General features: G+C 51.6%; 2 protein-coding genes across 5 annotated transcripts in view; both read left to right on the top strand.

The window, feature by feature from the left end:
• DEF6 (DEF6 guanine nucleotide exchange factor) overlaps nt 1–8,401 on the top strand; it is a 36,480-nt gene extending 28,079 nt beyond the window's left edge. For all 4 annotated transcript variants that reach the window (XM_030561295.1, XM_030561296.1, XM_030561297.1 and 1 more), the window contains 6 exons: nt 1,332–1,440; nt 2,841–3,139; nt 4,068–4,234; nt 4,843–5,041; nt 6,748–6,838; nt 7,411–8,401. In XM_030561295.1, the coding sequence (XP_030417155.1) occupies nt 1,332–1,440; nt 2,841–3,139; nt 4,068–4,234; nt 4,843–5,041; nt 6,748–6,838; nt 7,411–7,622 (1,077 nt within the window). In that variant the 3' untranslated portion in view covers nt 7,623–8,401. The remainder of the gene's footprint in view (nt 1–1,331; nt 1,441–2,840; nt 3,140–4,067; nt 4,235–4,842; nt 5,042–6,747; nt 6,839–7,410) is intronic.
• Nucleotides 8,402–12,424: 4,023 nt separating this feature from the next.
• Nucleotides 12,425–14,075, top strand: part of PPARD (peroxisome proliferator activated receptor delta) — a 51,143-nt gene continuing 49,492 nt past the window's right edge. Inside the window, exon 1 of the mRNA XM_030561293.1 lies at nt 12,425–12,445. The gene's annotated coding sequence lies outside the window, so the exon portion shown is untranslated. The remainder of the gene's footprint in view (nt 12,446–14,075) is intronic.

The following is a 14,075-nucleotide window of genomic DNA, read 5'->3' as shown; positions in this document are numbered from 1 at the left end:
TGCCTGTGGAAAGAGAGTAGGGGACATACAGTCAGACCGATTTCACCTTCGTTAACACAGGAGCCCCATGGCAACTCGAGGCTAGAAAAGCTCCCCAGATGCCATGGTGACGGGCGCTGTTCGAGAACCAGAACCAACCAGATTTTCACAAGCTAGGGCACAAGGGTGGCTTCTGGGTTGTCTCCACTCAGCATGCTGCAAAAAACTGATGTGTTCTTAGCTCGGGTTAAACCAGCAGGGCAGATGCAGCACTTGGCTTTTAACTTGGGTCAGCAGTGCAAGCTCCAGCCCATAGGGCAGCCTTGAACTGCTAACCCGAGTTCAAGGCCTCGTTGCTGTCTCTTAGTTGCTATTTTAACCCGAGTTCGCTAACACGTGCTAAGAAAACCCCTTTTGCAGTGCACTTACCCCTATGTGACATGAGCTTGCTCGTTCTCAGCCCAGCTTCCAGCCAGCCGGCCTCCCCGACCGAAAAATCACTGCTACAATTGGCGCTAATTAGCAGTCTGCAGAATGGGCCCTAGAGAGTGAGCTCTCTTGATCAGATCAGATGCCTATTGGGCAGGGGCGTGTTTGGGGGAAGTTTGTCCTGTCAAGCCCTGTACGTGGGATGGATGGAGGACTTGGCTCTCCCGGGCTGTCAGTCCAGCACCTTTCACCAGCGCTAAATCCACACCAGGTTTCAGTCAGTTTTACTGCTGGCTTCTCCACTCCAGCATTGCTGGCTGCTGCAGGGTCCCCCAGGGGGGTGCAGTGACATCACTGACACACAGGGCTATGCTCGAGGGTCATCTGATGTGACAGCCCTGGCGTATGAAGCAGCAGGAGACCTGTTAACCAGCTGTGTGCTGCCTGACATTCCACCTGCCGCATGCCTTTGTCAGTGTGGGTGGGGACTCACATCCATTGCTGGTACCTGGCCTAGCAATATCAGCTGGGTACCAGGCTGCCCTTCATCAGCATGCCGCCCCAAAGGCTTCCGTCCAGCAAAGGAGGAGTTAATACCAGGCCCCGATTTGTACAGGGACAGGGAGAGGCTGAACATAGGCGGGGAAGGAAAGAAACGTTTCTTTTCCTTGTAATTCCTGCCCCTTTATATCCAGAAGGAAAGGCCCTAGGGGAAGGGCACAGTGGGGTTTGGTGGGGAGTTGCCTGGGCCAAAGGAGGGAGGCTGGCAGGCTCGAAGTTGTGCTGTGGGAGGCTGTCCCAGACTGTATGGTAAGGGGGTGGGGGAGGGATTTGCTCCATTCCAGGAATGGGTTTGTGGGCGCAGGGGGCGATTTGTACTATTCCAGGTACAGGAGCGGTAACGCCTTCCCCTCTCCCCGTAGGTCCTGCCTGACCGGGACGGGAAAAGATGCATGTTCTGTGTGAAAACCTCTTCCCGCACGTATGAGATGAGTGCCTCGGACACCAAACAGCGGCAGGAGTGGACACTAGGTTTGTGCTGCAGCACCCACGCCAGGTTCTCATCCCGCCCACCCTCCCTGTCCGTCCTGCCTTTCTCTTGCTCCTGGGTCGCTTCAGTGGAAGGAAAAGATGAAACCCTGAGGTGGCAAAGGCAGCTTCTGCCCTTAAGCTCTGTGTACACCTCTGCATGCTCTTTCTCTGCACGCTCAGCACCCCTGGCAGGGCTGCCCCAGGCCCATAAAACAGAGACCCAGTTTCTTCCCACAGGGCAATAGCAATTCCCATTAACTTCAGTGGAGCTGGCTGCTTGTGCCCAATGCTGGGAGGAGGGGAATGCCAAGTCTGCTTCTTGGCATTCTCTCTCTCTCTTACATGTGAGGGGGTAGGACATTCCCTTGGTGTCCTTTGGAGTTCCCCTTTCCCTTGCTTGTGAGCTATGTGTCAATCAGCAGGCTCACTCCACCCCAGAGGTGGCCACATTTTGTGTTAGGTGCTGAGTGTATCTCATTGGTGAAGCACTTTGGGATGAAACTGTGAGAGATTCTTATTAACTAACCACTTAGAGCAAACTAAGTGAGGCACTACAGCCTAGTGGCTAGAGCATTGAACAGGGTCTCAGGAGACCTGGGCTCCTGGCTTGGTCACTGGCTGCTGGTTGACCTTGGGCAAGTCACTTCCCCTTGCTGGGCCTCAGTTTCCCCATCTGTAAAATGGGGATAATGTAAAGAGCTGAGCGATCTACCGATGGAAAGAGCTAGGGTTTTAGAATTAACCAGCTTTTCTTGTAAACCTCTCCCAAGATTCTGCTAGTGCCTGATCAGCTGGTACAGGTGCCCATTTCACAGAATTCAGGCCCAAACACTTTTTAAAAAATGTTTCAAGTTGTTTGGAGTTAGCATCTGGACTTTCCAAACATTGTGCTGCTGCAAACCAGGTCACTTTAATCAGCCTGACTCAGAATCTGTGGCGAACAGCCGCTCCCTCAAGAGGGCTATGTGTATAGCTGCCTTTCTTAGCACTGTACAACTGTGAAGTAATTAGCACCCTTGCAACACAGGTGAAGATTGTTGCACAGATTGAGAAACTGAGGCACAGGTTGGTCAAAGGCCTGATCCTGTTAAGTGCTAAGTGGCCACAGCTCCCATTGAAGTCAAATGGGTCTCAGCACCCTGCAGGACTGGGTCCAGAGGTCACAGTCAGTGGCATGGCCATATTAACCCTTCGGATGCTGTGGATGTATTTGACATACACATGCATCAAGAGGGGTCAAAATGCAGAACGTCGAACCCAGGAGTCCTGTCTTCCGGGCCCCCAGTCTCGTTCTCATAGGAGGCCATGCTCTAGCCATGTGGGTTGTGGCACGTTGCAGCAGCTGGATCTATGGCCCAGCCGGGTGTGGCCCTGCTGAGTTTCCTTTCCTTCCTTCCCAGCCATTCAGACAGCGATCCGGTTGCAAGCGGAGGGGAAGAAGTCCCTGCACAAGGACCTGAAGCAGAAGCGACGGGAGCAGAGAGAGCAGCGGGAGAGGCGGAAGGCCGCCAAGGAGGAGGAGATGCAGCGCCTCAAGCAGCTGCAGGAGGAGAAGGAGCGGAAGCTGCAGGAGTTGGAGCTGCTCAAGGAGGCCCAGCGGCAGGCAGAGCTGCTGCTGCAGGAGGAAGAGCAGCGGCGCCGGCTGCAGCACGAGGAGATGCAGAAGACCTTGGAGATCCAGCTGAAGGAGGCTGAGCAGGTTGGCGGGGAGGAAGGGGAGGTGGTGTCCATGCTAGGAGGTTTCCATTAGAGCAGGACACAGTTTCTCTCTTGGTCTCCCTTGTAACTCACCGGAGACCCCGAAGTTAGTAGCAATCTGTGTCGCTACTGTTGCAGCCTCCTGGGTCTTTCAGCTGGCAAACTCCAGACCTCTGTGCGCATCAGCTCCTGGTTTCTGACACAGACGGTCCCAGGCAAAGGCCCCTCAGCAGCACTGCATCCTGTTGAGGCTGCACTGGGGCTCTTCCTGCTTTTCAAGTCCAGCACAATACTTCCTCCCTTGCTTGGCTAGTGTTTTCCTAGCCCCAGACTGCTGAGCAGTTCTCAGACCCAGGGCTACAGGGCACCCCTTCATTTTTCCCATCGGAAGGGGCTCAGTTTGCAGTTTCACCGTGCATCTTCACATTGGCTGATTGAAATTCAAGCGCCTCAAAAGCCAGCTGGCTGGGGAAACACAGGGCTTCGATTTCACAGTCCCGTGCAGTCCGGGGCGCTATCGTGGCGTAGCTGGGACATCCAAGTGGCAACGGGGACAGTCTCCTGCAGCCCAGTTTATTCCCAATTCAGCAGGAAGACCTGCTCGGCGGCAGTGTCACATCTTTGGGGAGCAGGCTGAGGTCCCTGTTGCCTATTCCTGCATTTGCTGGTTAGCTGCTGCAGAGGGTTCAGGTGTATAGGCACCCCCCCCACACAAGCAGCTAGGGACAGGGCCAGTGAATGCGTCTCTCAGCGCCCCGTAGAACCGCAAGCCAGCTGCTAAGGGACGTCCATGACGGGGAATACGTTCAGCTGCATCTTCCTGGCAGTACAGAGAGGAGAGGCTGGATTCGGGTGGGGGCTGGGGACCCAGCACTTGGCTGTGTGCTGCCCATGCTGATCACCGTCTCCTCCCCGCCCCACGGCTCCAGGCTCGCGCCTCCATGCAGGCTGAGATGGTGCTGAAGGAGGCGGAGGCCGAGCGGCAGCGGAAGCGGATCGTGGAGCTGGAGGAGATGCAGGAGCGGCTCCAGGAGGCCCTGCATCAGGAGGTGAAGGCACGGCAGGACGAGGAGTCTGTGAGATACGCCCAGGCCAGGTATAACCAGGAAATACCATTCTTCCTACTGACTCCTCAGTGGACAATGCTCTAAAAACTGGCTACAGCTCAGCTGGGACTAGAACAGCTGGGAGCTCCCTCACAGCCACTCACTGGGATGCTTTTCCTTGCCTAGTGGTGGCTGGGTCACATAGAGAGGTTGATGTGCCTGCTACAGCCTTGGCTAACAGAGCTGGGTCCCTTAGGTCCAACAGTCGAGGCTCCTGCTTTTAGATCCAGAGGTCGCAGGTTTAATTCCCACTGCTGCTGACCCACTGGGGTGTGGTGTTACTCCAGCACTCCTCCACTATTCCCCACCGTGCCCCTCGCTGGAAGAGACGGCGACAGGGGAAACTGAGCACTTCTTTCAGGACCAGTGTTCCTACACCGTTCCTCATAGTGCCCAGCCTTCCCAGCCGGGACCCTTTCCCAGCCAGTGCGTTTACGCCATTCCGTACAGCAGTTCCCACTGGAGGAGATCAGAAGTGGAGCCCATCCCCCGGCATTCTTGCTGGGTCTGGAATAGCTCCAAGCCCCGCCACAGCAAGGTTGGGCGTGTTGGTCACTTGGAGGGTGGGGTGTAGCCGCCTCTCGCTCTTTCTCGGCAGGTTGCTGGCTGAGGAGGAGGAGAAGCTGAAGGAGCTAATGAAGCTGAAGGAGGAGCAGGAGGAATACATCATCCAAACCCAGCGGGAGAAGCAGGTCCTTAAGCAGGAGATGGAAAACAAGAGCAAATATTTGGAAGAGGCCCAAAAGCAGCTGGAAGAAGTGAGAGAGAACAGGCAGAGGGTAGACCAGGATGTCATGGTGAGCATCGTATCAGCCCTACTTCCCAGTCTGCCCCCCACCCCCACCCCGCCCAAGAGAGATTTACCAAGCCCATCTCCTGGAAAGAAATAGGATGGCTTTACTATCCTGGAGATCGGGGTTTCCTCTCAGGAAAGATCACGTAATTTACTTTTAGCATGTGATTCTCCTTAATACTAGAGGAGTGGGGCCCGATCCTGTTCTCACATGCCCTGCTGTAAATGTGGCGTAGCTGCATTGAAGTAGACGGCATTACACCTGTGTAAACACTGGTAAATCAAGGACATCGGGCCGATGGATTTCAACGGAAAAGAACTCCCCTATCTAAGCATGTAGAAATATACCCATCGCCATAGCCTCTAGGTGCTCACATTTCTTGCTAAAGGCACTGTTGGTGAATGACTGGCAGCTGCTCTGATGGGCAGAGTTGCATACTCTTCCGCAGGAGTGCTATGTTCTCCTCTGTATACGAGGGAGCAGTTTACTTTAGCTTTACGGTAGCTTTGTTTGCAGCAGCAGTAGTAGCCTCTGGGTGGCAGACCAGCCAGTAGAGTGGGAGATCACGGGGGTGGGCTCTCTGTGCTAACAGCTATTGGCAAGTCTTTCTTCTCCCTGCCAGCCAGGTAATTTGCATCAACACAAACACCAGCTTTTAACTTCTTAGCTGCTGCCCATTCCAATGCTGGACTCTGTTTTAAAGAGAGACCACACAAATCCAAAGGGTCTGAGGGTGAGAGTTTGCTTGCTTTCCCCTGCATCCTCAAGCATTCGGCCATAAAACTGTTTTGCTCTCTAGTAACCAAATCTGTCCTTAGACCCTGAAGCACAGACTGCTCACTCACAGAATCAGCATGGAGACATTCCTGTTCCAACACCATTGTCTTTCCAACAAGCTGGCCACACACAGCCTTTTGGTTATAGGGCTGCTCAACTTTCTTAACAGCTTTTACTTCATCTGAGACCTTCACTGAATGTTTTCTTCCATATGTTAAGAACAGGTTCCCAGAGAATATTGGTGGGAGGGGAGGAAGTGGTGGTTTGAGTGATGAGCAGTGGTTGTAAGTTTCAAGTCCACCGGGCTCGGCTGGCAAACTCTATTGTGGGAAATCTGCTGGAATGGCATCCCTAAGGGTGGGTCGCCAAACCACTGAGATGGGATTCCCTCGCTACCATGTTGTATATTGATTCATTTATTATCTGTCCGGCAGCATGTGCATAGGTGGGGCACTTTGTGGTGGTCATTTGAGGCCAGACTCCTGCCTTGAGGGTGACAATGGAACGTTTGCGGGTAGCAAAGGCATCAAGGCGTGGGGATGGAGGGATTAGGGCCGTGAGAAAGCAGAGCCGGGGTGGCAAAGAGCAGTCTGATTAGGAAGATGTTGGTAGCTGAGCACTGTTCTGGCTGTAGCAGACCCCATGCAAAATTCAGGACTGTCACACAAATCAAAGTGCCCCTCTGGCCCATGGGGCTTGGAGTCCCCAAAGCTGGCTCTGGTTTCCAGGCTGGTGCTGGTTCAAAGCCCTGCCAGAGCAGAGCCCAGGATAGGTCCGATCAATCTCCATTCTTCAAGGCAACATAAGGGCGAGGCCCAGTTTCTGTGCTGAGGAGATGGGAACTTTCTGCAGTTGGTCCAGGGCATGTGGCTCTGCACTAGGTGGATTGGCCGGCTGTGTGCATGTTACCTGCCTGTTCCTGTTCATTTCAGGCAGCCCAGAGGAAACTCCGACAGGCCAGCACCAATGTCAAGCACTGGAACGTCCAGATGAATCGACTGATGCACCCCATTGGGCCAGGAGGTGAGAGGTGGGGCTAGGACTTCGGGGCAAAAATATTCCTTAATGTGAGAGCTCATTATTTTGCAGCCATTCTGCCTTGGGATCCTTTCATATCTCACAAGCTAAACAAAGTTGGGCCTGGTCTTTACTTGGATGGGAGACTTCCAAGGAATATACATGATACTTGGAAACACTGGGCAGTTGGAGGCGCTCTCTTCCACACCAAATGTAAATACAAGATCCTAACCACTTGTGGTTATTAAATATTCCATTGTGTCCCTTTTCGCTGGGTTAGGGGGTGTTAAACCAAGTCTCCTAGCCAAACAACAGGGAGAGCAACTGCATCCTGACTCTTCTTTCACTTCCTGTCTTCAGTTGCCTAGTGTTGCTCTGTGCTGTTTAACAGCTGCCAGGCTGCACTCCAGAAGTAGCTGCATTTCAGGAGCAGGTGAAGTGAGAATATACAGCCAAGTTGGTGAAGTGCTTTGGGATGAATGGCCATTACATGACACTGAGAGGCTTATGACTGTGCTGCTTCTGTCTGAAACTGCACGTGCAATGGGAAATAATCCTCTGTTTACATCTGTTCCCAGAGAAGCGTATGACAGCGTGTGGAGGATTCCCCAGCATCCCGCCTGTGCTCCTCACTAGAAGGGAGTCGTCCCTCAAGCTCAGGCAGAGATTAGAAGATAAGAACTATGATCTTGAGAGGGAAGACAGCAAGAAGAACGTGAACAACAGCGAGACCAGGAGGCTGTCGCTATCTCCTGATATGGACACCACGGCCACAGAACCCTCCAACTAGCCTCAGCAGCATGGCAGAGCCCAGTGCAGAACTGTGTGCACCTCGGGAGTTCAGACTAGCAAGAGTAGTCAATGTGGTGATCTCTTTAGGGAGACAAGCTGTATGTAGACACATGCCAGAGAGAAGTACAGATTCTATAGGAGATGTATATAATTCATCTAGGGCAGCGGTGCTTCCACTTTATGCAACTAAAGTTTGGTTGCCCCAAGAGTCACACCTGCCTTGCGGAGATACTGCAGCTTCTACCATCTGAGTTGCATAGGTGCAGCCCTTGAAAACTACAACTCCCAGCATGCTGTGCTCCGTTTTGACCTGAGCACCCTGCCGCCTTCCATAGTAAAGCTGAGAGTGGCTGTGAATTGCCTTGTAGAATCCTGCAGACTGTTTGGCCCATGGACCCTGGTCTGGCTACCTCCTCGTGTTAGGATTTCCCAGTTGCTATTGCAACCACAGCTGTCTCGCACGCCGAGATGTAAAGTGCATGGCTCATGTCAAGGTGACATCCAAAAGAGACTTCAAAAATTGAGCTGTGCCCTATTTTGCTTATTTTATAAAGATGGCCAAGAAGGTGTTTGGGATTTTTTACCTTAAATATCGGCAATGTCAAATCTTCCCTACTTTTCCAGAAGGAGCCCTGGGTATGGTGTGCCTTTGCACCTTTATAGAGGGAGTGGGGAGGGGCTCGTTAACAAAGATGTGCTTTCTCTAAGGCAGGGGTTCTCAAACTGGGGATTGGGACCCCTCAGGGTTGTGATGGTATTACATGGGGGATCGCAAGCTGTCGGCCTCCACCCCAAACCCCGCTTTGCCTCCAGCATTTATAATGGTGTTAAATATATTAAAAAGTGTTTTTAATGCGTAAGGGGGGTCGCTCTCAGAGGCTTGCTGTGTGAAAGGGGTCACCACTAAAAAAGTCTAAGAACCTCTGCTCTTAAGGTCTTCATTAGTCACTGGAGTCAAATAGATGCTAACAAAAAGGAACCAGAAATAAAGCTTTTTAAAACAATGCGACTGTAAATCTCCTTCCCATCGGAACTGCTGCACTTCCTCTCTCCTCTTGACCCGTGCGATGTCCTACTTTCACTAGTTCTCCTTTCTCTGTAGAGTCTTCCTGAGCAGGCAAGTCTGAACTTCTAATGCAGGGAACAATCCATTTTAAAATAAATCCTCAGGTTTCTTTATCCATCGTCAAGACCTGAGAAATGGCATGAGCTGGTCATCTGTTCCTTTTGCGCGGGCCCTGTATCGAGGGCAAGAGTTCATAGAAAATCAGGGTTGGAAGGGACCTCAGGAGTCATCTAATCCAACCCCCTGCTCAAAGCAGGACCAATTCTCATCTAAATCAACCAATCCCCAACTAAATCAGTTGAGTGGGGATGCCATGGAAGAGTTCAGAGGTGAAGTCACCAGTGGAAACTTTGCTCTTGGCCCTGATGGGAGATGAATTACGTACATTTCAGGATGTTCTTCTGGCTGGAGCTGCATGTGAAAGACACATTCTAGTGTGGATCTTGCTGCTGCTGCATGGGATTGCTTCAGCAGGCGAATGGTTTCAGGTCTTCACAGGCAGACGTATGCAAACACCAGCCTGTCACCACAACAGGTGCCTAGGCCAGAAAGAACATGCAAGCCCATCATAGTATTGGCCAAGACCTCTTGATTACTAGTGTGTAATTCAGAAGATGCTGTCTGTCCTTTATGCAAACAGCATCAGGGCATCCAGAGTTGTCTGGTTTTATTTGGGAGCTGAGCAGAGGGAGCTAATGCTAGGACATGCTGGGAAAGGTGTAAAGATGATCAAAGGAAGATGCTGGGGCATAATTTCCCTGGAGAGAACCTTTAGTGTTGAACAAGATTCCACGTTCCACTCTGCTCTGCAGCGTCTCAAGCTGAATAAAGTGGGGGAGTGATAAGAGATTGTCTGTCTGGGAGGAGGCTGGGACATGCACCAGGGAACAGATGAACAAGCCGCAGCAAGGTGCTGGATGTTCGGCAGCCATCCCCCACCGCCTCTGAAGAATCCCGCTTGCCATTCCCAGACTATGTGGGTCAGCCCAGGGACTCCTGCTCTGGAAGTGCTGCCTGCAGTGACAAAAGAGTGGCTGATTTCATCCTCTGACTGCTGTGGGGAAGATTTGGGTTTGCCCCTTGAGTCCCCCAGTGATTTTTGTCCCTCTGGGTTTCATTCTGAGACATGGTTCATAGCCAGGGTAGCTAAGCTGGGCCTCCTAAAACGCATCTGCTTCAGGGCAGCTTTTAGAAATAAACCCCCTTTAAAATGAATATTAAATAGAAAAGTTCTGCCTGTTTAAGAAAAGTCTTGTTATTGGGAATTCCTGGGCATCTGCAGTGTATTGGTCGGTCTTCTGCCTCTTGCATACAGCCCTGGCTTCTCCTGGTGTGATCCTTTCCGGGGTGTCTTCCTTCCACAAGGGCCTTAACTGTGCTCAGAACAGAGTCAAGAAACTGTAACCAGCCCACATTGCCTCTGGCATTCCCAGCCATCAGCTACTTGGCATATCATGGCTTGTGATACTGACCTCCTTTTGTAAAGCGCTTGAAGATGTAAAGCTATATAAGAGCAGGGTATCATTATTCCACAACCACTGTGCTTTGAAAATACCGACCTCTCTCTTTTGAGCTCAAGGAGAACCCCCGTTCACTGCAGCAGGAGCAGCAGAAGGGCTTATGGCCTCTCTAGACAAGAAGCCCTTGGAGCGTGCAGAGAGAGACGCGCAAGTCTAACAGTCCATCTGGAGCAGGGTAGCAGCCACGTGTAATGAATGGGTCATGGGGGCTGAATTCCCCTCTCTGCCCTGTGGGGGAATTCCCCTCTGGGTTTGGATGGCGGGCATGGTGGTGGGCCCCGCTCAGGGAAGCCTGACCTGCCACTGCCTGTGGTGTACCTAATTTAAAGATAGAGGCGGGAAGGATGGCTCAGTGGTTAGGATGTTAGCCAGAGACCTGGCTTCGAGCCCCTATCGTGCCCCGCACTGTATGACCATGGTGGGTAAGTCTCTTGGTCCCAGATCCAATTAGGCTCTTGACTGAAAACAATGGAATTTAGGAGCCGAAATACTTTTGTGGATCTGGGCCTTAGCTTCTCTGTGCTTTAGTGCCCTATCTGTACCATGGGACTAACTGCCCTGCCTGCATCTCAGGAGTGCCGCGCGAATAAACACATTAATGATTGAGGTGCTCAGATACTACAGTAATGGAGGCATCTACATAGCTTCAGTATCTGCCTAGCTTTATAGGTCCTCTGTCTCCAGGACTGTCCAGGCATCCTCATTTCAGGGCCGGGCTCTGTCTACTTAGGGGGCGAGCCAATGCTCACTGAAGGCAAAGAAAAGCCTCCCATTGACTTCAGTGGGTGTCTGTGTTGCAAGCTCAGGAGCAGGTGCACCTGCTGAGACTTTAAAAGCTTTTGCCCGCATGTTGTCTATATCATCTCATTTCCTCCCTGGAAGATTAAGAACACGAGCCAAGGTCATGAAAGTGCCAACGCCAGCATCACTTTTTCCAAGCACCTCTGTTTAAATATAGTTCTACTAGCCTGTGGTTTGGGGCGCTTTATTACATTGGGCACAGGGCGTCCCCTCCAATAAAGAACATTTTGAAAGCTGGTGCGGATAGAAAATCATGCTGTAAAAGGCTAGGTCAGAGTGAGCGCCGAGGAGCTCTGCACAGCTTGGCAATAAAACTCCAATCTCTTTCCTACCTTGAGCTGCTCTGGGCAGCTCCCCACAGAACTCTGTATTTTAACGCCGTTCCTTTACTATGATGTTTTAATTAAACCGAGCGCGAGGGAAGCCATTGGCTGCGGCAGGTTTGTTTATGCTGGTTTGGGGCCACACAGATGTTCTTGAATAAAGAGACTGTGTGTGTCAGTGTCAGTGCTGATTTTTGCTGAGTGGCCCCTCTGTAAAAACACCACAGACCCACACTCGATACAAAAGCACCTCAGATGGAAGAGGATTTGTCTGCCCTGCATTTCTCCTGACCGCACAAAATAACCACGCTCATGTGATGTCAAGGGGCTGTCCACCTTTTCCAAACCTGGAGTCCTCTCCCATCCAGCAGCCCAGAGCCCACCTGCTCCTGTTTAGAAAGGACAGGGTGGTCATGACACATCCCCTGGCTCATGACTACCAGCTTGAGAACCCCAAAGAGGATGAGAACTGACCACCAAGGGATTGTGGAGTAGTGGATGTGGATCAGCTGGTAAGCCAGAGACACTGAAGCAAGGCATGCTGAATCCCTTGAGTCTTTCACACAGAAGGTGCTGGGGAGAGAAGAATGCTCTGATTAGTGGGTAAAGAAACATCCCTGTCACAGAGGAGCACTGGGGCCTGGTGATTGGACTCAGCTCGCTGACAGAGACTGGATTTTGTTCAAACGCCTCCTGGAGACAAGGGGCAACCGCTCTTTGTAGTGGCTGGTCTCTTGCAAAGGGAAATGCGCAGCAGTGCCGTAATGGGAGGTTACTTTTTCTGACCTGGCCGATGACGTGATGGCCTCAGTTGGGAGGCCAGTGGGAGTGAATGGTTCTCAAGCAGGGACTTATCTTTGCACCCAGAGAGGGTCTCCTCTGTTGGAGGATGGGTTTCTTAACCCTGGAAAGTGACAGGCCATTGACTCTGGGAAATCTTTACACTAGGGGCTTTCCTGGATAAGTCGCACTCTGCCTGAAAACAACAGGGAAGGGGACAAGCTTCAACCTCCACTGGAAATTCAGGGACTGGAGCCACAAGTCGTCTCCATCAGCCGCATTACGTGCTATCTATGCACTGATCTGCATTTTCCAGGCCTCCGTCATCGGGGTAAGTAGGGGCCGTACCCCACCACACCCGTGCTCTAAATTCCTGAGAGTCCTCCCCAGTGCAGGAGGAAAAGGTAGCTGTCAGCCCACATAGGGATTCACCTCCCCATTAGTTGGGAGCAGTAGCCATGATGCAACTGACTAGCTCGTGATTTACATCCTACAAAAGCGAGCCCTAAAAACCCAGATGGAATATCTGCCTCAAACCCCTTTTCTTTCCCCAGCAGAGGGGCTGCCCCCTGGATTATTTTTTTAAAATAGGTGTCATTTTTCACTTAATTCCTCTCCCATGCAGCACAAGAGGTTGGCATGTTAATTTCTTCAAGTGAGAACAGGCATTGAGTAAATAGACAGCTCTTGTGTCAGCACTTTCCTTTGATCAGTGGCTGACTTCAGATGCGTCTTGGTTGTGCTGCCTCCAACACAGAGCGGAAAGAACTTTGACTGCTGGCCGAGTCAGCAATTTTGGAGCCCTGATCAGCTACTGCAGAGACTTGAACTAAGAATAGTGTAGAACGCAAGGATCACAAGTGAGAAATCAGGTGAAAAACCATGGGTCTTCTGCATTTAAACATACCCTGCTGTTTCAACACACACAGACATCAGTTATTTTGCTGGGTCTCATCTTGTCTTAGTTGGATCCATGTCCCAAGCTGTGATCCTTAGTCCACTTTCCAGTGGGTTGCAGAATGCTGGCGGCCAGCCACGTGGGTGCTGGCCCTACTCCTTGCTTCTACCTGCTTGGATTGCATCACTGATAGTATTGTCCTAATGTTACTTTGCCAGGTCAGCAGTTACTGTTGCTGCTATGAGGCAGAGCATCCTGCTGTCCCCGCTGGGAGAGGCAGCGTTCAGAGGCTCATCGCTGTATGGGGACATGGGCCATGCTATGGGAAAATACAAGAGCTGCTGAAGTCGGCCCTGATCCTGGAAGCTCTTAGGCATCTGAGTAACTTTATGCCCATGTGGGCTCCTGTGTGAAACACCCTTTGTGTTCAAAGGAGGGGAAGTTGCTTCTGTGCATAAAGGTTTGCAGACTCAGAGCCTTGGCATGGAAACTCCTTAGGACAGTGGTGGTGGTCCTGATTCTGCCTCTGTTTTACTGGTGTAAATCAGAAAGACTGAAGCCAGTGGAGTTAGAACGAGCCCTTTGTGTTTTGCATCATGCTACCTGAATTGCTGCCTGGAATGCACCCTCTTCTGTTCTAGTTGCCCCCACACACACCTTTTTGGGCCAGGTTCTGAACTTGGTTACACCAATGTAAATCACGAGTGACTCCTCTTCATTTACACTGGGGTAGCCGACAGCAGGATCAGGCCCGACGTTTGTCATTTTTCCATCCACGACCTCACATCTCTGATCAGCAATCATTAGTACGTCCAGGAGGCCACAGAGGTAGGTAACGTGGCACTGTACAGCTGTTAATCTAGATCAGTCCAAGAGCAGAAATCAAAGCCTGAAGGAGGTCAGAATTTAGTTCAGCGCAAGGATGGGGCAGCTTGTGGCCATTCAGGGAATGGAAATGTGAGTTAGGAGACTGCTGGAGGCTGAGAATGGTAGCTGGGAATCAGTTCCAGAGCCTCCATGGTGGCCCTGCAGCTCCTGTTGAAGTTTAAATCTGTGGGAGGGG

Source organism: Gopherus evgoodei, chromosome 4, assembly GCF_007399415.2.
Source record: "Gopherus evgoodei ecotype Sinaloan lineage chromosome 4, rGopEvg1_v1.p, whole genome shotgun sequence".
NCBI lineage: Eukaryota > Metazoa > Chordata > Testudines > Testudinidae > Gopherus > Gopherus evgoodei.
This window is presented reverse-complemented; position numbering and strand designations above follow the sequence as displayed.